Source organism: Nicotiana sylvestris, chromosome 9, assembly GCF_000393655.2.
Source record: "Nicotiana sylvestris chromosome 9, ASM39365v2, whole genome shotgun sequence".
Lineage (NCBI taxonomy): Eukaryota > Viridiplantae > Streptophyta > Magnoliopsida > Solanales > Solanaceae > Nicotiana > Nicotiana sylvestris.
Window position 1 is genome coordinate 30,084,064 of NC_091065.1, and position 26,632 is coordinate 30,110,695.

The 26,632-nt window shown below is 38.5% G+C and overlaps 1 protein-coding gene across 8 annotated transcripts; it reads left to right on the plus strand.

The window, feature by feature from the left end:
• On the plus strand, positions 1-26,632 carry LOC104232996 (uncharacterized). 8 transcript variants are annotated; one of them, XM_070156489.1, is made up of 14 exons: positions 1-198; positions 296-408; positions 2,464-2,563; positions 8,156-8,299; positions 20,125-20,255; positions 21,049-21,276; positions 21,858-22,036; positions 22,306-22,406; positions 23,192-23,353; positions 24,489-24,538; positions 24,640-24,697; positions 25,840-25,957; positions 26,042-26,152; positions 26,232-26,632. In XM_070156489.1, the coding sequence occupies exons 4-14, from the start codon at positions 8,177-8,179 to the stop codon at positions 26,309-26,311; spliced, it is 1,341 nt and encodes a 446-aa protein (XP_070012590.1). In that variant the 5' UTR covers positions 1-198; positions 296-408; positions 2,464-2,563; positions 8,156-8,176; the 3' UTR covers positions 26,312-26,632. The 8 variants fall into 8 exon arrangements, 7 of the variants coding, with proteins under 7 accessions (XP_070012590.1, XP_009784594.1, XP_009784593.1 ...); XM_009786292.2 differs by lacking the exon at positions 2,464-2,563 and having other exon boundaries at positions 1-211; XM_009786291.2 differs by lacking the exon at positions 2,464-2,563.

Genomic DNA, 26,632 nt, shown 5'->3' on the forward strand with positions numbered 1-26,632 from the left:
TATTAGATTCTTACATAACACAGTGTAACGGAACTGCCCCACCCGCGATGCTCTTTCACGCTCTTTGTTCTTTCGCCTCCGGTGGCAAAAAGTAGACATCTGTTGGAGAATTCGGCGGCAACACCGTTAGTTACAGAGCTGAAGAATAACGTATTCTGTGCATTGGTTCCTATTGTTGTGGATAAGAGATGCCCAAAGGTTTATGTCTTCAGTTAATCCCCTTTTCACCGTTACTAAGTTTTAATTAATACAAATTGATTTTTTGATTTATCAAACTTGCATGTGAAATTTTCAGAGCTTCCTGGGTTTTACTATGATACGGGGAAGAACAGATATTTCCCTATGAAGGGTCCAATTCCTGGCTCTTCTAGGAAACGGAAATCGCCTCGGCCTATTCTCTCCAATACGGTAATTACTACCGCTATTTTTTTTTTTTTTAACTCTTATGGGGTTTTAGACCCGTAGTTTGCTTTACATTTTGTTCTAAAATCAAATTGAGATTCCTTTTCCGGTGGTAATGATACTCTCGTTAAGATGGAATTTGGAATATGTGAAACTACGGTTCAAATCTCAACTAAGACAAAAAATTATGCTCTTCCCATCTGTTTTGAGTGCAGCAGGTGGGAAGAGTTTACCTGATGGTGAGCAGAAGCTGGCACAGACACTGTGCCACTACTAACTACTGTTATAAAAAAGTAAACCAAATAAAATTGTAAGAGTTTGAGCTGTTTGATGACCTGAATTTACTTAATATGGACGGCAATATTTGCATAATACAGCAAACTCAATTTGTGTCATATTGAGAGCTGATGTTAGCTTATATTGCATTGCATTTGGAAAAGGAAAAAAAAGAGACAAAAGTTAAGAAATCAGACACTGGTTTATGTCACAGCTGCAGGAGTATTTAATATATATGTAAAAGGGCAAAAGGGGCTTGCTTTTAATTGCCAGTGATAAAGATTATGTAATTATGGTGCAATTAATATTTGCAATAATAGTGCAGTAACAGCAATTTGTCAGGCAGAGAAAGTTGAAAACAAATACTATTACTGGGAGAATGCAAATTTGCTTGGGCAATCATTATTTGAGTTTTGTTGTGTTATATGGCAGAATGTAACTCAAGTACTACCATTTTCTTGTATTTTGCTTGATTGTGAGAAACTTGGTCACTGATGATTCATGTAGTCAACCTCAATTTGCGTGGGATTAAAGCATAGTTGTTGTTCGCTTCATTCTTATGTAAACTAGACATACCACGTGTTTTGGTTTTGCTTTAGTTTCTAATTTGTTATGAGAAGAAAGCTATCTTTGGGAATATAGAGAGAGCAGAAGTTGTTAAAAGTCCTTTAATTGTGTCTTTCTGGAATTGGTCATTGCAATTGTTTAATTATACTAGAATAGAGATTTGTCAGGTTGCTTCTGCTATTTGATTAGGTATGGAGTTAAAGATGTTTATTTGATGCATACTTTCTCCATTTCATTTTATATGACAGTGTTTGGTTGGGCACATGGCTTACGGAAAAAATAAAGTTGTCGGACACATAAGCTAAATATATTGATGTAATTGTGGTCTTCAATATGCCATGTCATTTTTACAAGAGTATGGCATTAAGGGCAAAATGTGAACTTTTTTAGGTAGCTAATAAAGGGAATGCTAGTGGAAAGTACATTCAGAAAGGAACTTGACTACTGAGAAAGTCAACAATGGCATCCGGCTCTTAACACATTTACTGTGACTAGGTTGCACAAAAAACTATGCAAAATATACTTGAGTGTGAGATTAACAAGGTTGTCCTTTGTCTTTGAAAACTCTACCATTTCTCTCGAATTAACCCAACAAACCGCAACAAGGATAGAGAGAAAGAAATCCACCATATATTTGGCATACACCAACAAATGCCCAATGAATTTATCAAGAAAAAATCCAACAGTAGAATTTGGGAGAAATAGCTGATTAACATCCTCCTTATCTTCTTCTGCAAAGAGATCATCTATTGCATATGATAAGTGTCTTTTTTGGAGATTATCAAGAGTAAGACATTTTCCTTTTGCAACTGTCGGGGAGAAACATTTAATTTTGTTGAGGCATAACTTTTCCTTATAGATTTCCATAGACAAGAACTAGAAGGGATAATGGAGTAATCATATATACTAACAACTTTTCACAAAGAAGATTCCTTGTTGGGGTTTCCGATGATAGAATCTGGAAAGCAGGCAGGGGGCTGAAAAAGTAGACTCATAGCTTTCAATCATTAAGGGGTCTTTTGGTTACTGGTTAGAGTTATGCAGGTACTAGTAATGCATGTATTACTTATGTAAGGTTTAGTTATGCAGAAATAAGTAATGCAGGGATAAGTTATGTAGAGATTACAATGCAAGAATTATTTCTTTGGATTTTTGATTTGTTACATTAGAAATTAATATATGTTATATAATTTTTAAAATAAAATTTTTGTTTAATAGATTGAGAAGAGAAAGAGCCTAACGGGGAGCAACATCAGCATCTCCGTGCTTGCTCTGCAATGAATTGTGTATAGATGAATCTGATAGTTTTTCTGAAAAGGTAAGATTTAAGTGTGGAGTGATAGAGGGTAAATTTGTCATTTCAGTAATTTTATCTATGTATGTGGAATGAATTGTGTATACATGAATTATGTATTCCATCTTCTTACCTGCATAAAATAATACATAAATTGACTCATAACTTATACAACAACAACAGTCAAGTAAAATCCCATTAGTGGGGTCTGGGGAGGGTAGTATGTACGCAGACCTTACCCCTATCACGAAGGAGTAGTGAGGCTGTTTCCGAAAGACCCTCGGCTCAAGAAAACAAAAAGACAGAAGGGAGACAATATTAGTATCACCACATAAATCATAGGAAAAATAAGAACAATATTAAATTTAGAAGAAAGATGCAAAGCAAAAGCGACAGGTAGTAAATAGGCCATGCATTGAAAAACGTAATAGTAAGACACAATATTGCCAATAGCTATCTTAGACAAAAATCCTACCGGACTAGTCTCATAAAGGTATGAAGTAAGGCAAGACTCAACTACCTCCTAACCTACAACCCTAATACTCGACCTCCACATTTTCCTATCAAGTGTCATGTCCTCGGAAATCTGAAGCCTCGCCATATCCTGCCTTATCACCTCTCCCCAATACTTCTTAGGCCGCCCTCTACTTATTCTCGTGCCCTCCACAACCAGCCGCTCACACCTCCTTACCGGGGCATCTGGGCTTCTCATCTGAACATGCCCGAACCATTTGAGCCTCGCTTTCCGCATCTTGTCATCAATGGGAGCCACGCACACCTTCTCCTAAATATCATCATTTCTAATCTTATCCATCCTAGTGTGCCCGCACATCCACTTCAACATCTTCATTTCTGCTACTTTCATCTTCTAGATATGTGAGTTCTTAACAAGCCAACACTCAGCCCCATACATCATGGCCGGTCTAATCACCGCTTTATAAAACTTACCTTTGAGTATCGGTGGCACAAACTCCAGATGCTAACCTCCACTTCATCCATCCTACCCTAATACGGTGTGTGACATCCTCGTCGATCCACCCCTCGAATAACCGACCCAAGGTACTTGAAGCTGCCTCTACTTGGGATGGCATGTGATTCAAGCCTCACATCCACGTCCACTTCCCGGCTTAGCGCTGAATTTACACTCCAGGTATTCCGTCTTCGTCCTGCTCAGCTTGAAACCCTTAGACTCAAGAGCCTATCTCCAAACCTCCAGTCTCTAGTTAACACCGGCTCACGACTCATCAATCAGAACTATGTCATCGGTGAATACCATGCACCATGGCACCTCCCCTTGAATATGGTGTGTTAACGCGTCTATCACTAGGGCGAATAAGAACGGACTGAGCGCAGAACTTTGGTGCAACCCCATTACAACCGGAAAATGGTTAGAGTCGCCTCCAACTGTCCTAACCCGAGTCTTAGCCACATCATACATATCCTTAATCGCCATAATGTAGGGAACCGACACCCCTTTTGCCTCCAAACATCTCCAGAGAACTTCTCTAGGAACCTTGTCATATGCTTTCTCTAGGTCAATAAACACCATGTGCAGATCCTTCTTCCTCTCTCTGTACAGTTCCACCAACCTCCTAATAAGATGTATAACTTCTGTAGTAGAACGATCCGGAATGAACCCAAACTGGTTGTCGGATATCAACACTGTCATCCTCACCCTCGCTTCAACCACCCTCTCCCACGCTTTCATGGTATGCCTCGGTAATTTGATACCCCTATAATTGGTACAACTTTGGATATCACCTTTGTTCTTATACAATGGGACCACCGTACTCCACCTCCACTCATCCGACATCCTCTTCGCCTTAAAAATAACATTAAACAACCTAGTCAACCACTCCAAACCTGCTCTCCCCACACACTTCCAAAATTCCACCGGAATCTCGTCTGGCCCGGTTGCTCTGCCCCTACTCATCTTACGTATAGCTCCCACGACCTCCTCAACCTTGATACGCCTGCAGTACCCAGAGTCCCGGTGACTCTTGGGATGCTCCAATTTGCCTAGAACAATATCTCGATCCCCTTCTTCATTCAGAAGTTTATGAAAGTAAGTCTGTCATCTCCTCTTAAACTGGGCATCTTCCATCAATACTCTACCGTCTTCATCCTTGATGCATCTCACTTGGTCCAAATCCCGAGCCTTTCTCTCTCTTAACTTGGCTAGCCTGAATAACTTCTTCTCCCCACCTTTTTTCCCCAGTTCCTCGTACATACGACCATAAGCCGCAATCTTAGCCTCCGTGACCGCCATCTTAGCTTCCTTCCTACCTACCTTATACCTCTCCATGTACGCTCGCCTCTCCTCCTCACCTATGCTCCCCACTAACTTGAGGTACGCCGCATTCTTCGCTTCCACTTTACCTTGGACCACTTCACTCCACCACCAGTCTCCTTTGTGCCCACCAAAGACGCCCGTCGAGACCCCTAACACCTCTCTCGCAGCCTCCCTTATACAGTTTGCTATCGCTGACCACATAGTGCTCGCGTTACCACTGCTCCTCCAAGCTCCCATAGCCGATAACCGCCCTTCTAGCTCTTGGACTTTATCCTTAGTTTAGTTAAGGTTCCCCACCTGATTCTCGGTCTTCCTCGAGCAGACCTTCCTCCTCTTTAACATAATACGAACGTCCATCACCAAGAGCCTGTGTTACGTCGCGAGTATCTCACCCGGAATCACCTTGCAATCATTGCACAACCCTCTGTCACACCTCCTGAGGAGGAGATAGTTAATCTGAGTCTTCACCGCCGCATTTTGAAAAGTAACCAAATGCTTCTCTATCTTCGGAAAGCTAGAGTTCACAATCACCAACCTAAAAGCCTTAGCGAAGTCCAACAGCGAGGTACCTCCTCCGATCCTCTCCCCGAAACCGAAGCCTCCATGCACCTCGCCATAACCACTTGCGTTCGACCCGATATGACCATTGAAATCCCCTCCTATGAATAGCTTCTCAGCAGGCGGAACCTGGCGTACAATCTCATCTAACCCCTCCCAGAAGCGCCAGTTAACCTCCTCAGCCAGTCTCGCATGCGGCGCATAGGCGCTAACGACGTTTAGGGTGCACTTACCAACTACTAACTTAATAATCATCAATCTATCATTCACTCGTCTAACCTCAACCACAGACTCTCTAAGTCCCCTATCCACCAAGATACCCACTCCATTCTTACCTTTCTCGACTCCTGAGTACCGAAGCTTATACCCGTCCGCATCCTTTTGCCCTCGACCCTACCCACCTTGTCTCCTGGACACACGCTATATTGATTCTCCTCTTTTGGAGGATCTTCGCCAACTCTATAGACTTACCCGTCAATGTACCTACGTTCGATGACCCAATTCTCAACCTATAGACACCCTTGTCCCCTTTACCTCCCTTGCCTCCTGACCCAACCCCTAACCCCTGCCCTACCTCCCGCCCATCCCCCGCTCCCCCCGAGGACATGACCTCACTCGACCATCCCAGACCACAACCACTATACCTATGGCAGACTACTGGGAATCACTAACACACAAAAGGCAACAGACCAAACTAGAAGAAGACAAGCTGCAACTACAAGCATACTAATACTGTGAATAGATTAATATGAACTAAGATGGCAGCATTTTAACTAACACAACAAAGGGAAACAGGAAAACGGGAGGTACCAACTCCCGCGAGTAGAACCTGGAATTGTCTTGGTATATACGACGATGTTGCGACAGCCTAGCACGTTTGCTTCCAACTCCTGCCGTCCCCTTGCTGACACTCGCTCGGGCTGTTCTTTAATGTTTGCACATGCACGTCCCGTTCGCCGCTAATAGCCACAGGCCCTAACCTGGAATACACACACAACACCACGAAGCCAAACAAAGGAGGGAGGGGTTGTCACCGCTACCACCGGTGAGGCCCTACCCGTAGCAAAGGAGCGCAAAAAGGGATGAAATAAAACCTTATGTTGATTTAAAGACAGTCAATAATGAATAAAAGGAAGAGAAGAATCAGGGAGAAAAGATAGAATGAGTCTGTACAAGAAAAAGGAAGCTAACAAAGTAACGAATCAGGAGGAAAATATAGAGTGAGAAAGTAAGTAAGAGAAGAAAACTTCAGAAGACAATAAAATGTCTAATACAAGTATATAAGAGGTAATTACAAGAAGCTGGAGATAGCAAAATATTAAGATAGTAACAATAAGATCCAAAACCAAAACCAAATAATAAAAAACAGATAGTAACAATAATTAAATGTCTATATCTTAATTAAACTATGTTGATGATTTTGTATGATTGTCAAAGCTTAAAGAAGCAACAAAAATGTAGCTGTGAATATCCCAATTGAAAAATCAGAGAAAATTGGAGTAATGAACATAGAGCAGAAGAGAGAAAAATCCAAAAAGAACGCACTAGTGCAGCAAAACTAAAAATTGCACAAACAGCATATCGTTACAAATTCGTACTATTTCAAACCGACAGATACAGAATATCCGGCATGTATACGGTAAGAATAGATGGAAAATGAGAAGGCTACGACTGTCAGATACCTGTTGGAGGAGGTGGTCGCCGGCGTGGGGAAGTCGCCGGCTGGATCTGGGTCTGGGTCTTTGGGGGGGGGGGGGGTGGGGTGTGGGGGTGGTTTTTGACCGTTGGGCTGAGAGCGTTTCAGAGAAAACATGTTTTATTTATGTGGAATTATAAGATGCCAACCAAACATTGTATTTGTTGTGCTGATTTTTATACACAACAACTAAAGGCTACCAAACATAGTATTAGTTATGCTAATTCTAATACAGGAATAACTTACTCCGTAATGAGCTACCAAACGACCCCTAAGATTTCATCAGAAGGGGATGAAGCTCGTTCTGACTTACATCTGAAATAGAAGCATAAGGGCTAGAAGTACATTTGAAGATTGAGTGAAGTAGAAGTGGCTTAACCTATATATGTGATTCTGTGTAACCCGCCCAAACTTAACTGGGTTAGGTAATAAGAAGGGGAGGAAACATGACGACGAACTTATATCATTAAGAAGACTGAAAGGCTTTATGAAAGGTTAATCGAGAGTTGACTAAGTTTGACCAGTGTTGATCACAGGTTTGACCAATGTTGACCACGAGTTGTCCAAGACTTGACCACCATTATGGTTTCTGGGATGACCGTCACACACACCCCACTAGCCTCACAACTGCTAAAGTTATGTTAGGACGTTTATTATTTTAAAGCACTTGGACTTGGGCCCAAGCCTATTATTTAGCTTGTGGTATAAATAGGAGTAATGTAGGGTTTTTACATTAATTTATAATGAGTTGCCGATGAAGAATTCTCTTGAGAGAGCCTCCCTTTGTGGGAATATCCTTTACCTCTTCAATTGAATGTCTCTTAGATTTTTCTAGTAAGGATTCATGTACGAGTTCAATTTATCTTTCCCCTTGGATTGATTTTCTTGCAGAAGAATTGCTAATTAGTGGGTTTAAGTGTATATTACGTGGTTCTACTAGTTTCTTCTTCTATTGTATTCTATGCTTTCTTTATAATTATATATCTATCTATCTTCCTGCACTTTCTATTTGTTTAATTCTGTTGTCAAATTGGTTAGCTAATCAACTCAATCCTTTCTTACACGCTAGGAGAAAGACAAAGGGAAATTCATGAAATCGAGGAGCGATAAGTTACTCCATATTAGGGAGTTGTGCGGTAAAGTCATTGCATCCAGAAAAGGGAAATTAAATTTTCAAAGGGAATTCCTGAAGAAACAAGCATCATACCCTCTGGTATGCTCCCTGTATCTTTAATCTTTGTGTTGACTTCATTTTGCATGTCCTTGACATTGTATATAAGTCTGGAAATACTCCGTAGTTGAGCTTCCATTTTACTGGTTATTATATTTTGGTTCAGTAGTTGAATTTCTGTACATGAAAATTGACAAATAAAGGCTGAGAAAAGTGGGTTTGGTTCAGTTTTCTGTAAGTTGGTCATGGACATTTTGTTATTCACCCTTAACCTTCGAGCATAAAACAAAGATCATATTGAATTTGATACAAAAACCAAACCTGAAAATCGTGAATCAGATTTCCAGATCAACAGTCCAACAAAATATTCAAGTCCTCATATTTATGAAGATAGCAAAAATGCTGTCATTCAATTTAGTTCAACATTTGGAACTTGACTTCAGAGAAAATCATAATTGAGCCCCAATATGAGTTGTTTGGTTGATTCTCAAGGGACTTCACTGTTGATTTTTCCCTTTCTTGGCACTGCCAATCCCTCAGTTCGACAAAATTGTCATTTCATCTTCAGAACTATAATGTTCCTAATGTTGAAGGTTGAAAGCCATGCAACTGTTATCATCTCCAGTTAAGAGTGACAGTATTACTAGTTGATGTGTTCTGCCTTCTTTTTCTTTTTGATCTAATTATTTTATAAACTAGCCGTGACTGCTATCTACTCTCGGTTAATTAGATGGGTGACAGTTTGACAGTGCACTGTATCAATTTCCTAGAATAACTGGTGCATAAAATTTAATCTAGAAAACTGGAGCGCTCTTGTTGAATATCATAAAAGTCAGGCTTCACTGAAGAGAATAAACAGATTTCCTGCATTTGCTAGATCAAAAAGGTTGATATCACGTGCAGATCCATATCACCCAGCTCCCTAACTTGCAATACCAAAATAGAAGGTTAGGTTTTTTCAAATTCAAGTCATTATTTCTTATAATTGTCTCTAGAGATAATCGTTTCTTGACAAGTAAGATAAGGTTTTACTGCTAATCAGTAATCACCGAACAGAAAGACAGAAACAGCACCAAGGTCCTAAGGAGAGTTACAAAGATCTTCTCCTATATTTTCCAAGGAGATTTGAGAAAATCCACTTTTATATATATATATATATATATATATATATATATATATATATATACTGTGGTGTCTGGACTAGCTTGCACGCACCTCGACTAATTCCTCGGGATACATGCCACCTCCCACCAGCAACAGGTACCAGGTAACTCTGTCTACCAAGGCTTGGACAAGTGGGAAAAAAATCACTTAGTGTTTTTGCCTTTGTAGAGATTTGAACCTGAGACCTCATGGTTCTCAACCCACTTTTTTGACCACTAGGGCACACCCTTTGGTATGTGTGTGTATATATATATATGGTCTTGTTAACCAACATACTTGCCCTTACTATTTCTTGCCAAGGCAAGGGCAGTTTTGTCCTTTAACCCACCCATTTCTTCTCTACAATTTTCACTCCACACATCCCATTTCCTCCCTCCACTGCCAGAAAACTCTTCTGGGCCTCTTTCCCCATTAAACAAGTAATAACTGCAGTCAAGAATCAAGATATACTGTCTGGATTGAATTTTAAAGATATATGTCAATTATAACTTATTATAATGTGTTTAGTTAATTTGATTTTCTTTTTCAGTCTAAAAGAGAAGAGTATGTATCTGTTGGGCTGGGTATATTTCGCGTAAAACTGATAGCCCGAACGAAAAAAGTTTATTGGGTTACCGATATTGGATTATTAGGTTAATGATTCGGTTAAGGTTTTGTGTTATTTGATTATTGGATTATCGGTTCGGGTCTCGGTTTGCCCAATTTTATTAACGGTTTAACCGATAATCCAATGAGTATTATCAAAATTATAATTTTAATCTTAGGTATATAAAACCACCTTAGAACTTCATTCTCTATTAGTACTATGTTTGGACTTCTTAATTTTCAAGGTATAATTGCTACTATTTTGTGTTGTTTCAACCGTGTTTGGACAAGTGGACTTGAGCAAATCTCTAAATTCCTGATATGAAAGCAACTTTTGTAATTATGGTCCTCTAGTATTTCCAATGCTTGATATATTTTGCTAATTGATCCTCCCGAATAGCCTGGCGCACGTGTGCCACCTTTCTTTAATATGTTGTTGCTCTTGCTACAATTGCTGGATAAGTGCATTTCACTGTATCAGTATATCTGATATTTCGCTCTTAAACAATAGAACATTGTTGCATTAGATGAAAAAATTAATATTGAGTTCTTTCGTCACTGTCTTGGTAGGATGCAAGTTAATATTGTGAAGTCATTCTCGTTCATTTCATAATCTCATTATGTCCATTCGTATGAATATATGAAGTACATTTGAGCAAATTTTGTTGTAGGCAATTGAACAAACTTTTTGATGAGGGTAGACATGTGTCCATAAAACTTTTGTTCACTCTTTAGAACATAATTGAAAAGGATCAAGGTTATAAGATCAATTAGCGTTATGCACTATGCTTTTCCCTCTAAATTAAGTTATCTTATCAGGTTAACCGATAACTGAACCGATTTAGTTCAGTTATCAATTTAGCATATTTATAAACTGACAACGAATATGTCGAACTGGTAACATTCACAACCGAACCGAACCGACCGATCCCCACCCTACTGTTCATCCCGAAGTGAAGAAATGAAATATTGTCTTCAGTAGTCTTTTTTGAAAGTAAATCAATTTGTCCATGTTTTCCTCATTCTTTCCTTGTTAAGAAAGACTAATTTCTTTGAAGCTTTGATTGATACTGCAAAACCATAATGCTCCTTGTTCCTAGCCACAAGTTCTTGGAATTGGAGAAAGAAGAACGGGTATCTTTAGGAGCAAAATGCAGAGACATTTTTTTTGGGGCGTTTGGGTAGGAAGGCAGTGTATGATGGGTGGAAAATTGTGAAGAAATATTCCTTCACTTTCAACTTCTCAAATCTTTGTCGTTATTGAGAGAAGGAAAGAGAGAGGGACGACAGAGGCAATTAGAGAGAGGGACGAGTTGCGGAGAGGGAATGGAGTTTCGAAATAAGTTGGGTTTAGAGGAATTTTGGAGAAAGGACTAAAATATCCCTGCATTGAATGTTTGCATTGAATGTTGGCAAGAAACAACGAGGGCATTTTAGAGAACTAAAAAATTTGGTACATTGCTAACATCCTACCTTCATGTAGCAACAACAACAACAACAACATACCCAGTATTATCTCACACCATGGGGTCTGGGGAGGGTAGTGTGTACGCAGACCTTACTCTTACCTTGTGAGGATAGAGAGGCTGTTTCCAGACCTAGCATGTTATATATATATATATATATATATATATATGCACACATACACATATGAGTATGCTTTTTGTGTGTGTGTGTTTCCGCGTGCCTTTAATATTTTTAAATGGTTGATAGTGATTCATGGTTTTGAGTATGTCCTGCTTCACTATTGATATTTGGAGAAAAGGAATCAATGTGAAGCCATTGGACCTGGGGCTTTGTCACCTTCATAGCATTCAACAATTTCAATTACCTTTTATCCCTTTTTTATAAGAAAGGAATTGCCTTTTGTCCTTTCCCTACCGAAAATGTCTTCATCCCATGAATATAAATAATTTTATTTTTTCGGGTTATCTAATCAGTTGCTTTTCCAAGTTCTAACTTATTCTTTCACAATATTTGATTGTTTGGGCTTGGTGTTGGATGGATGGTAGAGTGGAGTGAGTTTACCTGCCAAATTTCCATCTTCAGGGGTGATTTTTTTTTTTTTGATGAAGTAGGGGTGAAATTAATTCTCTCATTAGTTTCGTTTTGATATATAGGATCTGTATCCATTCTATTATGATTGGGAACATGGGAATTATATTCAGTACTAACCGTCACCATAGGTGGGCCATTGGGTGGCATTTATTTCCTTCTTGATAAATAAGTGAAGATTTCTAGGAAGAAGGAAGGCTTCTTGTGTTTCTTTATGAGTTACAACCATGAGCAATGAAATTTATACAAAACTTCCATTGCTAATTAAATAAACAATTTTTTTAGTACAATCAATATAACTATCAAACCCTGTAACCAGGCTATTAAATAAAATAAAGTCTTCCTAAAAAAAGTAAAGCCGATAAACACTCCAGTCAAGTTGGTGCAAAGATGTCACATATGCCCAACTTGCAAACTAGTGTATGAATAGTCCGTTTGTTGACACCTTATGATAAACACATTAGCTAATTATTTTTCTAATGACATATGAAACAAATTCAAGACACTACTCCTAACTTTTTCTTTGATGAAGTGTCGATCAATTTCAATATGCTTTGTTCGATCATGCTGGAGGATTACTATGAGCTATACTTATTGTCATAGTATAAGGAAAGTCTCCTTTTTTTTCCAGACAATCTCAATTCTTCTAGTAACTTTTGTAACCAAAGAAGTTCGCAAATAACCTGTGCCATAATTCTATATTTTGCTCCTTCACTTGCAACTACTTTGCTTCTTGCTTTTTCAAGTAACTAAGTTCCTTTCTATGAGTGTATAGTAACTGGATGTAGATCTTCTTTTATCTAAAGATCTTGCATGAACTGACTCACCAAGCTGACTGAATGGGCTATATCTGGTATAGTGTGGGGAGAGATAAATGAGTCTTCCAATCAACCTTTGGTATCTCACCTTATCAATACTCTCCAACTCTTGGTTGTAACTTGTGATTCACAGGAGACGATTCTGTTTGTTTGCAACTTGTCATACCATTTTTTTAGAAGAGATCTAGAATATACTTTCTTTGAGAAATAAAGATTCCTTTTTTAAATTTATTTTTGGCTACCTCAATTTCTAAGAAGTACTGGAATTTTTCAAGATCCTTAATCTCAAATTCTTGGGCCAACCGCTTCTTTAGTCAGACATTCTCCTGTTTGTCATCTCGTGTCATTACTATGTCATCAACATTGGTGTCTTATGAAGAGAGTAAGATCGACATTGCTTTGTTGGTAACCAAAAGAGATAATTACTTTGCAGAATTTGTCAAATCATGCTCTAGGGAATTGCCTTAGCCCGTACAAAGCTTTAAGTTTGCACACCTTTCCTTGACTTTTTTCGGTGTCAAATCCAGGAGGAATCTCCTTATACACTTCTTCTTCTAAGTCTTCGTGAAGAAATGCTTTCTTCACGTCAAGCTTTAAGTTTGCACACCTTTCCTTCACGTCAAGCTATTGTAAGTCCCAATCAAGATTTGTTGCACATGACTAAAGTCTTCTAACTGTGCTCATTTTAGCAACAATGACAAATGTTTCTTGATAATCCACTCCATAAGTTTGAGTGAATCCCTTAGCCACCAATCTTCCTTTGAATCTTTCAATCGAACCATCAGCTTTGTCTTTCACATTGAAGACCCATTTACAACCAACCAACTTCTTATACAATGGTGAAGTAACAAGTTGTCAAGTCTCATTTTTTGATAAGGCCTTTCAATTATAGCTTTGCTTCCATTTAGGATATGCAAAAGCTTTCCTCCAATTTTGGAAATTAAAGACAAAATTAGATAAAGAAGAGTTAAGTTTGTTTAGGAGACGCTGAAGATGCTGAACTTCATCCAAAGATAACGAACTATAGCCAGACCCTTTGATGGGACCTACATGTTTTCCTCTGTGACCTCTAGTTGGTCTATCATGTAATTTGCAGCATGTCTCCGTTGTATTCCTTGCATTCCCACAATAATCACAGTGCAGTTGATCTTTATTAGAAGTGATTGCCCTAGGTTGCTCATGAGACACGGTTAACCCATATTTTTTGGTTCGTGCTGAATAAAGCATGACCTCTTGTCGGCTCTCTTCCACTTGAACATAAGAGTATGTATCCTCAAGGGAATTTTACAGAGAACTTGAACCTTAATTTTATCATACTCTAGGTTCAAACAGGCTATAAAATCATAGACCCTTTCCTTTTCAACCAAACTGATAGTAGTCTATCTCCTGCCATAACTCACTCAACTCAGAATAATAATCTATGATAGTCAACTCACCTTGCGTAGTAGCATGAATTTTATTTTGAATTTCAAAGATCTAGGCATCTTTTTCCTTATGACAGTAAGTGCGCTTAGTTGAATTCGTGATTTTTTAGTAGTATGAAGCATTAAATGTTGTTTAGAAATTCGAGGGTGCATAGAATTCAAAAGCTATGTCATGATAGGGAATTATCATAATTCCATTAACCAGTCACAACAGGTGCTTAGCTTTCTTTTCCCTGGAAATACAACCAATTAACATTCTAGACTTGATAAAAAAAACAAATAAAATCTTGACCAAGCAAGATACATACCAGCCTATTCTAATTTTACAGCACATTTTTGAGATTGAAGTATTATCTATTGCCTTTGTGTCCCCCATTGAATAAATACTAGTCAAGAATAATTTTTTCAAATTCGGAAAATGCTTTTTTGAACCTGGACTTTCCGAGATGAGAAAAAATAGCAAGCTCACTTCAAAAAGGAGAAAGAAACATTCCTTCGTTGGAAAAGGGGACTAGAAGGACTGACGCACGGGAATCTCACTTCTTGTGCTAAATAAATGTTGGAACTGGGATGGGTATGCTCGGAACAGGTAGGCGAGCCCTAAGCAAGAAGAAATCTTGAAACTTTTTTGCCGGAAGTGACAGTGATGCGTCGCCAGAGCAAAGCTTCTAGTGGCCCGTGAATGCGCATCCGAGGTGGTTTCAGGCAGTGGCTTGCTGAGGTTTGGTCGCTGTCGTCAGATGGAACTTTGTGGTGGTATTAGCTTCTTTATAACACTGACAAAATATAATATACCAATGCGGACAGCTTCGAGTGAGGGAGAAAAACTGAACCTCTTTCCGAAAAAAGAAATGCTAGTGGTGAAAGGGGAGAAAAAGTGACCTCCAAAGGTGGTAATGGCTTTGATACCATGAAGATTTTTAGGAAAAAGAAAAGGCTTCTCGTATTTTAGTATGATGTTACATCCCATGAGCCAGGGAATTTATATAAACTCCTATTTGCTAATTAAGGTAACAATATAAATTAGTACAATCAGTACAACTATCAAATCCCTATCGGAGATCAGAAATTCAAAGTGCTCCAAAACCTACCGGAGATGGAACAGGGATCGTTACCGTAGGAGGGAAGCTGCCGGAGACCTCGAACATAGCGAAACAATCTCTTGTCGCATCTGCCAGTCGTTCAGAGGATAGGCACGTGGGGGGTATAGCCTTTAATTCAAATGTAACGGGGGAGCAGTTGGGCCAGGCCTAGATCCAACCACAACCTACTACTCGTAATAAGGGCAAAGCAATATTGGGCCCAGAGTCAAATTTCTATTACAAAGGCCCAAAAAAGAACAAAAAGAAGGGGCCCAAATTGACATCCCAGTGGAAAAAGGTGAATGTATTTATCGATCCATGCCTTAATAAACCTGTTTCACCACCCAGACATGTCCACGATTTTGACCCAGTCTCGGAGGAAATTATAGCACAGGGTTACAAAGCACAACCAGCAAAAGAAGGGCCCTCAAGAGAATTTTCAGACGCCGATGATGAAGTAGAGCCCTCCACCCACAGCCACATTCCTTCTCTGATTTCTTTAGGGCCTCGGACATCATCAATTGCTAACGAATCGGAATCTGATTTTTCTTCTCAGTCAATGAATGACTTTCTCCCTCTACCATGACATGGCAGAGATGATCTCAAGGTACGAGTGGTAGACATACCCACTGTGTATGAGACCTCCAGATGGACAAAAATAGCATGGGGCAAGGCATGCAAAGCTTTTGGGGTAGACGCAATGGGGTTCGAGCATGAAATCCTGGGTATTATCCTAAGAATGGAGCAGAAAAGGCAATTGCAATTACGGCAGCAAAAATTGGCAAGCCCGGCGCAAAAGAAATCCAAAAACAAGGGGGAATCCGAACTCAAAAAGCTAGAATGGGGACTCAGTGAGGGAAAAGAAAGGGGCAGGTATCACAAGTCAGTTTCTGAATGAAAGTCAAGATCTTGAGTTGGAATGTACAGGGTCTCAACAGGAGAAAGAAAAGAAGCACTATCAAATCTCTTATTCGCAAATGGGGCGCGGATATAAATTGTCTACAGGAGACAAAGATTGAAAATTGGAATGTCACTTTACACAGACAAATATGGGGGAATAGATGGGGTTCATGGGCTGAACTACAATCATGTGGAAGCAGCGGAGGAATATTAGTTCTATGGGACAAAAGGTTCCGGAGTTGTGTTGATGTTCAAGTTGGCACCTTTTCTATCTCTTGCAGATTTGAGCATCTCCATGAAGACTTTAAATTTGTCTTCACTGGAGTATATGGACCTCATACCAATCCAGAAAGAGCCGAACTTTGGCAGGAATTGGCTGCAATTAGAGGGTTATGGTCAGAGCAATGGGTGATTGGTGGTGATTTTAATGTATGTAGATTTGTCAATGAAAGATTAAACTGCTCAAGGATATCCAGGGCTATGAATGGTTTTTCAGATTTTATACAAGATTTGGAACTTGTTGACCTCCCACTTCATGGTGCACAATACACATGGTCAAGAGGGGTGGACCCTTTCCAAACCTCCAGAATAGACAGGTTCTTAATATCCCCAGAATTGAATGATGCTTTCAAGAATGTGAAGCAAATTGCACTTCCAAGAGCAGTGTCAGATCACAAACCAATTCTCTTAGAATGTGGAGATTGGGAGCCAGCCACATCATATTTCAAATTTGAAAATATGTGGCTCCAAGTACAGGGTTTTATGGAGATGGTTAAACAATGGTGGCAGTCTTATACGGTAGTGGGCACTCCTGATTTCATACTAACTCAGAAGTTAAGGAAGCTGAAGAAGGATATTACAACTTGGAACAGGGAGACCTTTGGCAAAATGGAAGCAAAGAGAAACATTGCTCTTGAGGAACTGCAAGCACTAGAACAGGCTGCTGAGAACAGAGCTCAATCCCCAGCTAGAGCTCAATCCCCAGCTGAGAAACTAAGGACCTTCAATCTAAGGCTTGAGCTAGAACAAATTGCCATTGTTGAAGAAACTTCTTGGCGGCAAAATTCACGATGCTTATGGTTAAAAGAAAGGATCGGAACACAAAGTTTTTCCAGAAAATGGCAAGTTCAATAAATGGCAAGTTCAAACAGGAGGAAAAGTAGCATTGATAGACTCATGATAGGGGAGGAGATTACTGAAGACAAATTGGTCATCAAAAAAGAAATTCTGGAATACTACCAAAACCTGTATACTGAGTTTGAACCCTGGAGACCTACTGCAGACTTTGAAGACCTGGCTTCTTTAAACGAGGAGGAGAAAGATCGGCTAGAATCACCCTTTGAAGAACAAGAGGTGCTAGCAGCCCTGAACACTTGTGGTCCTAACAAGGCACCTGGGCCAGATGGCTTCACAATGGCCTTCTTCCAAAAAGCTTGGAATTTCCTCAAGTTAGAAGTTATGGATGCTCTTAGCCACTTCCACCAGAATTGCCATATGGTGAAGTCTTGCAATGCTTCCTTCATTGCACTTATCCCTAAAAAGAAAGGTGCAATTGAGTTAAGAGATTACAGGCCTATTAGCTTAATAAGCAGTGTTTATAAGCTAACTTCTAAAATACTGGCTGAGAGACTCAAGAAGGTTATTGGCAAGCTAGTTTCAGGCCAACAAAATGCTTTTATCAGAAACAGGCAGATCATGGATGCATCCTTAATTGCTAATGAAACCTTGGATTGGAGAATCAAAAATGGAGGCACGAGTATTCTTTGCAAGCTAGACATTGAGAAAGCATTTGATCAATTAAACTGGCCCTATCTAATCAACATATTGAGGAGAATGGGGTTTAGTGAAAGGTGGATTAAATTCAGCATTACCACTGTGAAATACTCTGTTTTGGTTAATAGGAGTCCTGTTGGATTTTTTTCTCCACAAAAAGGCCTCAGGCAGGGAGACCCTCTCTCCCCTTTCCTTTTTATATTGGCTATGGAAGGACTAACTAAAATGCTTGAAAAAGCAAAGCAGCTGCAATGGATACAAGGTTTTCAAGTGGGAAGGACCTTAGAAAACTCAGTGATAGTCTCACATTTATTGTTTGCAGATGATACCTTAATATTTTGTGGGGCAGAGAAGTCACAGGTTCTCAACCTCAACCTTACTTTGCTCATCTTTGAAGTTTTATCTGGCCTACACATTAACATGTTGAAAAGCGTCATATATCCGGTTAATGAGGTCTCCAATCTAGCTGAACTGGCTGAGATTCTTGGCTGCAAGACGGGCACTTTCCCTACAACCTACCTAGGCCTTCCATTGGGAGCTAAACACAAGTCAGTTGGCATATGGAATGGAGTAATAAAAAGGTTTGAGAAAAGGCTCTCTTCCTGGCAGATGCAGTACCTTTCCATGGGTGGCAGGCTCACATTAATAAATAGTGTTCTTGATAGCATCCCAATATACTACATGTCATTATTCCCTATCCCATGCTCAGTTTTAAAGCAATTAGATAGACTCAGAAGGAGATTCTTATGGGAAGGGAATAGCCTAACCCATAAAATTTCCTTGGTTAAGTGGTCGAAGGTCACTCAACCAAAGTCACAAGGAGGTTTGGGCATCAGGGACCTAAAAGCTCACGACACATGTATGCTCTGGAAATGGTTATGGAGGTATGGTCAGCCGGAGAATGGGTTTTGGAAAGATGTCATTGATGCCAAGTATGGAATGCAAAGCCATTGGTGTACCAAAAATAGCTCAACCCCCCATGGGGTTGGCCTATGGAAAAATATTAGCAGAAATTGGAGTGAGTTCTTTGAGAATGTAATTTTTAAAGTTGGCAATGTAATGCATGTGAAATCCTGGAAGGAAAGATGTATTGGGAAATCAATGATCTACTGGCACTCTTTGAAGCTTTAGAAGGCTACAACATTGAAGAACAACAACCAGACAAAATCACTCGGGGAAGCTCGAAGGAAGGCAAATACACGGTCAAAGCCGGTTACAATCTCATTTGCTCTCAAAATGGGATATTACAGAATTGGCCTTGGAAGCACATATGGAAGACCAGACTGCCTACTAAGGTAATATGTTTCACATGGACAGCATTGAAAGGGGCATGTCTCACTCAGGATAATCTAACCAGGAGAAACATTATACTAGTTAATAGATGCTACATGTGTCTCCATAACGCAGAAAGCATAAACCACCTATTCCTTCATTGTCCAGTTGCAACTGACTTATGAAATTTCTTTTATTCCATATTTGGATTATCCTGGGTCACCCCTCAGTCAGTCAACGAAGCCTATGATAGCTGGTTTTTGTGGAAAGCTGATAAGGCCATCAGAAGGATATGGAAAATGACCCTAGCAACTATTTTTTGGTGTATTTGGACAGAGAGAAATCGCAGATGTTTTGATGGTGTCTTAACTCCAGCATGCTTCATGAAGGCTAGATGTTTGGTTAGTCTTTTTAGCTGTAACTTCATGACCCCTGTAAATAGCACTGATCACTTTTTGGACTTTGTTAGCTCTCTGATCCTAGCATAGTTTTTTGTACTTATAGAGCTAACAATCACCTCTCTTTGTAACTTTTGTTTGCTTATGCGTCTTCTTGATGCCTTCTTAATGATAACACCTTACTTCATCCAAAAAAAAAAAACAACTATCAAATCCCTATAACCAAACTATTAAACAAAATGAAAAATCTTCTAAAAATTAAGCCAATCAATAGTAAGGGAAATATATTGTATCCGTGCGCTTTTCCAACTGCTCATTGTCCTTGTCTTCGGTTTATTAATGCGCTATAATGCACTGCAGTCAATTTTTATCTAAAAATATGTGTTATGCATTCAGATTTCGAAGTATGATGGGACTCAAAGAGTAGTTGACAGTGCTTTGGAGAACCTGACTGTTGATATAAACTTGGCAGAGGGCCTGTTGAACACTGATATTCTGTTGACAGGTGGCATGAATGGCTCATTGTGGTATGTCTTCTGTTATGATTGAAGCTAAGAGAGTAATCCGAATGGAGTTGGATGCGTATTATTTAGGAGTATGGATCCAATAGTTTAGAGTTGCTTTATAATTGAATAATACCATGCATCAGTCTGAAGAGTGAAGAGTCTAATAGCGTATTCTCAGTTTCCTTGTTCAGGATATGTAAAAGGTTTCATGCTTTTTCTGAGCTGCTGCATTGTACTAAGAATTAAAGAATTGCTACGGAGCTGGATTTGCATGTGAATATCACCTTTTGTCAGGGAAGTGGTGATGCCTTAAAATTTATTTTTAGTTAATTGGATCAACATTGATGTCGAATTAATTTGGAAGGTTCATGATTCACGTTTAGTAATGGGGTTCCCATTCACATACTTTCCATCTTTGTGCACTTCTTCATTTCTTTGAGTTGTCCCATATAAATTAGTGGACTTTTTAAAGCTGGATGTCCTTATGACAAGTGATTATTTGCATAGGGAGGTTTACAGTATGTTCTAGATTATGCATTAGCATATAAAGTACTTAAATGTGGCTCATGATAAAGCAAAATCTGTACTCAACTTCAGTTGATAAGTCGATCTTGCATCTTTTACCAAATTATAATGTTCAATTTCTCATGCCAAGTGTTTTACAATGAGATATGTACGTTAAAGTTTGTGATTGCAGTTTCTTTTGGAGCATGACTTCTAACCACTACTCTATAGATAATTTCTATTTGAAAATTCATAAAAAGTATGGAACATATTTTCCAATGCGTTGTTTTGAAGTCCGGTGCTTTCACAGTATATTTGAAGTTGGAAAGGTTGAACAAGGATTTAATCAAGGGGTAAAATGCTTGCCGGATCGTGTTTGGCCTCTAAAAGTCGGATACCGAGAAGGATACTGTGACTCACCAGGACATCTCTGGAGACCTCCAGGAGCTTTTATACATATGCCATCGAATGTATCTTGTATAAAGATGTCTCAAAAGCATCCTGCATCCTTCAGTGAAACTTCTTCAAAGAATGTTTTGTATCCTTTTGCGGGTTTAGCAATTAATAATACATAGCCGCATAAAATATGTTTGGTTGCTCATTGTTATATTGTCGTCTTCAATAATAATAAAGTAAGTAGGATGGTCTGATTTTAGTCTTTGGTGACTCATACAAACACATTTGTTTATCTACTCTTTGAAGTCGGGTATATAAGATTTTACTTGCCTGTTTGTGTAGATTTAATAAAGGTACTTTAATGTTTGCTGGTGCAAAGCATTTATTTCATCTTTCTTTGATCCATTTTTTTAATACTCGGGCCGGCAAAAAGATGGTTGTTATCTACTTACCTTTTGAGTTGTTTTGAAATGTTGTTCACTCTCTATAAATATTATTTTTTCCATTTACTTTTTGTCACATCTTGTATATTGCAGTACTAAAGTAGTTCTAAAGTCCATACCTTTTCAAAGTAAGACAACCTATTTGTGCGGACAACTAAAATGGGATGGACATCTTATGTTCTTGTTACTGTTTCTTTTTTCTTATTTTATTTCTTTTTTCGGAGAAAGGTAACAATAATTTGTTCTTGTCACACTTGTGAGACTTAATGCTAGAGCTCAGTATAACTACGCTGGGAGCTGAAGCATCTGGTGGAACAGTCTACATTCTGAACCTTAGTGAACCACTAGATTTTAGTTCAACCATACCAACTTTTAGAAGAAGAATTTCTGAGATTACTTCATTTGACCATACAGTTTGGACAGCAGATTGTAGTCATGATCAGAAACGAGCAGTAGTAGGCAAGTTCTGTACTTTGTTATTCCTTCTTTTGCAAGTACTTTATTAAGCCCCATTGCTAATACAGAAATCCAACTTTGAGAAGGATTGGTCTTCATAATGCGATTCTCATGTTTACTATTTACGTGGTTTACCATGCTTTTCTCTCATTTAAAGTAGTACTTTTAGATAGAACTATGAGCTGTGTCTGTTTATTTTATTTGTCCCGCTTTGTTTTTTGAAGTTCCAGGAAAAAAAGGTACTTTCTTATATCTTGCTAAATGTTATATAGGAACCAATAGAGGAGCTGCAATATTGGACATAGAAACAGTAGTGAAATCCTGGGTTTGTCGGTCTAAAAGCGACGTTTTCTCCATACGATTTGATAATTCGGTAAATGTCTCAGACTTCATCCTTTGTGCTTTAAGTACTTATTATTACAACGTAAAGTGCAATAAGTTGTAAAACAGAAGTTATAATCTTGCGAACCTTCATATTGACAAACGCTTGAGAAAATTTTAAATACATGAAGATACGTAAATTTTTTGTTTGTTAGTGAATTAGTAATCCAAATAGGTAATTCTGATTAACTTTAGTTGCTAGAGTAGAGTTACATAATTAGTCAATGCATAGCTATGCACATTGTCACATTCATTTATGTATCTGTTGGAAACTAAATTGTCGTATTTTCATAGAGAAACCACTAAGAAAATGTAGTTAGTAAGAAAGGAATGTCGCTTTCAGAACAAGGTTATTGTAGGGATTTTCAAACATACAGTTTCAGTGCCTTATCTTTTCTTTTCTGTTTACCTCTTAGTGAGGTAAATTCTTTTTCTTTTTATTTTTTGGGGGTGGGGGTGGGGGTGGGGGTGGGGGGGACTCGGGATCTCTGGCTGTCGTCCTTTTTCTTTGAAAAGAAAATAAGGTCCTTTTCTTCTTCTTGGATACTCGTGATTAGTAAGGCTATGATGACCTTCCTTTTGTGGTACCCGCGGTTATGAATGTGTTATATGCCTAGATTCTTCAAACATGTCAGTCGTCTGCAACAAGCCATTCACTTTATGAATTTTGTGAAATTTGTCAGAAGTGTCCCTTGGAATCAGCTGTGACATTTCTTATGCATCATGGAGGTGATGTTTTTTACATCGTGTTTTCAGGATATTTCTTTTCTTTTTCAGGAAAATGTTGTTTTATGTGGGCTAAGAAATGGAACGATTTTGGCCGTCGACACCCGTCAAAAACCAGGAGATTTTTCTGGTAGACTTCCACAAAATAGAATTCCGTCCCATCCTGAGGGGCATTCTACTATGGGTAGAAGCTCTGCTAGAGATCCCTTCCAGGTATCAAATGCTTTTGTCAGGAGAGTGTGTACATTCTTTTCTTTCTGTGAACTGCCTTCCAGCCCTCCACATTTGCCAGAGCAATGATGAACATCACCTGTTTCAAGTTATGGACATGGTTCAAGTTATATTAACACTTGAAGATGAGCATTTTGAGAGTTCCTTTTGAAACAGGACACAATTGTTGGGATGTTTCGAGTTTAATTCTGAAGCATGAAGTTAAATCCCACTTTATAATTGGGTGATCAATCATTCATTGAGAAATAACAAAGTCATTTTAAGGGGATATCAAGTCAAGACAACCAAAGCAAATTACAATGCTTAATGTAAGACAAAGTAAAAAAGTAAAGGCATCACTAGGAGCTTATATCATTTGAACATACTTGATTATAGAAATTGGTATAAGTGTCCCTAATGTTGCAGCAAAGGAAGTATTCAAGGGGAGAATTATTCAGTTAGTTCAACAAGATACCAATCACTTCCTGGTATTAATATCAGTTCTCATTTAGGTAGGGCCTTGTGGTCTATGAATCCATATTCCAACTCTTCGAGCAGTGACATGAAAGCTTATATCATTTGTACATGTCAAACTCATCGTCATTGCATTGGTTTTCTCAAATGTTGCAGTAATGGTAGTACTCAACAGGAGAATTGTTCAGTTACTTCAAGAAGACTCCTGTATTAATATCAGTTTCATTTAGGAAGGGCCTCATAGGCTATGAGTATTTTGCTATAATCTTAGAGCCCGTTTGGACATAAGAAAATTTCCCTTTTTTCCAAAAAATTTCACTTTTTTTCGAAATCAGCGTTTGTTCATAAAAATTTTCAATTTTCGCTTGAAGATGCATTTTGGAAATTTTCGAAAATTTGTAAAACTCCAAAAAATTAATTTTCAAAAATTTCACCCAAATCACTCATAAAACTTCAAAAACAACTCAAAATATATTCATGTCCAAACACAACTCTGAATTTCAAATATCATTTTCACTTGAAAATTTTTTTCACCCTATTTTGAAATTTTACAATTCTTATGTCCAAACGCCCACTTAGATTTTCATGTTTGATGAATTTACGAAAGCACCATATTTTGTAAATGAACGCTTATACAAATTGGTGGATATCTTTGTCTGTGCAGATCAAAGGGAAGATGTACAACACAATATCTATGCCTTCATCTGTCTGTTGGTTAGTGAGCTTTCTTTGCAATATTACATGAGCATCTGTAATTTCTTTGTTTAATTCGTTCACAACGTTTCTTGATATTTGTCCCTTTTCTGATGTTGCAGTTTGGCATCTTTGAAACTTTATGATCAATGTTTCCTGGCAAGCTCTATGGACGGATCGGTTAGTGTCTTAGCATGATTCCTTTGACCATGTACTTGTTCGTTCTCTGGGCTGTCTTTCCAATCCTTAACTTGATTGTTATCCTCCAGTGCCAGAGCCCATCTAGTTTGCTGCTCTCTATCAACCTTAGCTCTTTCAAACTGTAAAAAAAAAACACTCCGTTTTAAATTAGATGAGGTACCTTTTTAGTCTGTTCCAAAATAAATGACACATTTCTGAATTTGGAAATAATTTAACTTTAAACTCTTCATTTTACCTATTTTACCCTTAATGAGAAGCTTTATAACCACACAAATATCATGGCCCCACAAAGCTTTTACCGCTTAAGCTTTTAAGATCACAAGCTTCAAAAGTCATCTTTTTTTGTTTCTTAAACTCTGTGCCGAGTCAAACTATCTCATCTAAATTGAAACGGAGGGAGTAATATTAGACATTGTTTCTCCTGATATTTGTGTGACTAGAGAATTGACTAGGTTCAGAATTTTTCTCCAGATGAGTGAAATAAAACATACTTTAATGCAATATGTGAAGAATTAAGAAACCATCCTTGAAGGGTTTCCTCAGTACCTTGATGGCCTGAAATCCCACACAAGCCTGTCGCTTAAATGTTTGTGTTAAAGGGCTCCAGAAGAATTGATCTTTTTATATAAGGTAATACCAGGAAACTAGTTAGTCTCTTTGCACATAATGTAGTTGTGCACTCCTGAATCGTAAATTATCACATTTCCTTAGGTGCCAAGAAGCTTATGATTATTATCCATTATTCTTTAGTTTCTCTAGAGGTAGAGACAGAGACAGAGAGAGACTACTGGTCATGGATCCCGGTGTGCTAGTATTTACCTAGTAGTTCTATATTTAGACTTTCTTTGAGTGGTTGTTTGACTCTTTTTGGTTTTCCTTCAGAAATTCTCTCCTTTGTTGCATTTCCTGCTAAAACATTGATATTATTTACTTCCTGCTTGTGCGAGAACTTGAATATCTTGTCAAAAGCTGAATGGATTATTATAGGAGGAGAGTGTGTTATGCGACTACGTGTCAATGCCTTGGTGCATTTAAATTGAGTGATTTGGCAATGAGTAATGGATCACTTAATTAGTCTGTCTTGCATGTGTGGTTATTTTGTAACATTGGCATATGTCCAGATAAAGCTTTATGATCATCGTCTAATGAGGGGAGCCATTCAATCTTATGAGGGAAATAAAAATTCTCATAGTAGAATACAGGTTGGGGTTGACCCATCGGAGACAATTGTCATGTCAGGTAGCTATGGCTTTATGACTCTTGTATTTTATTTCTCAGTGTACGAGAAAAATGTGAACTACTTTCTGAAGATATTCTTGTTAGGTGGAGAGGACTATCATTTGCGGCTATGGAGTATCAAATCTGGTGAATTGCTATTCGAAGATAAATTCATGGATACGATTCCCTCAGTCGTATGCTGGCCAAACACTGAAGGTATTACCAGTCTTTGCGTCCATATCCCTCCAACAATACATCTCTTTTCCCATGATAGCAAATGTCCAATTTCTGACAGGTCTCCAGGGAGTGGGGAGACATAAGCAAGGTGCATGGCTTGGATCTGAAGAAGGGTTGTTTTTCATGGACTGGCCTTGAGGCATGTGTTCTTGGTGGTTTCTTACTTGGAATTTTTAGAAGTTTGCACATATGACTATCAGCTGGTTTTGAATGGATGCACAGCGTACACCTGAGATGAATGGAAACTGACAAACAGAATACGGAAGCTCGTCGACATTAATGAAATTGACTATAGCTGAAATTAGGAGCTGAGACTGAATTGGGCTTGCCTCAATGACTTTCTTCCTTCTCATATTATGTAACAGAAGAGTAGGCGTCTAGAACTTTAAAAATCCAGGATTGTAGGTTGTAACTGAAGCAGAGTTTTACCGGATTTGTTTATTAGATTAATTTGTTTTA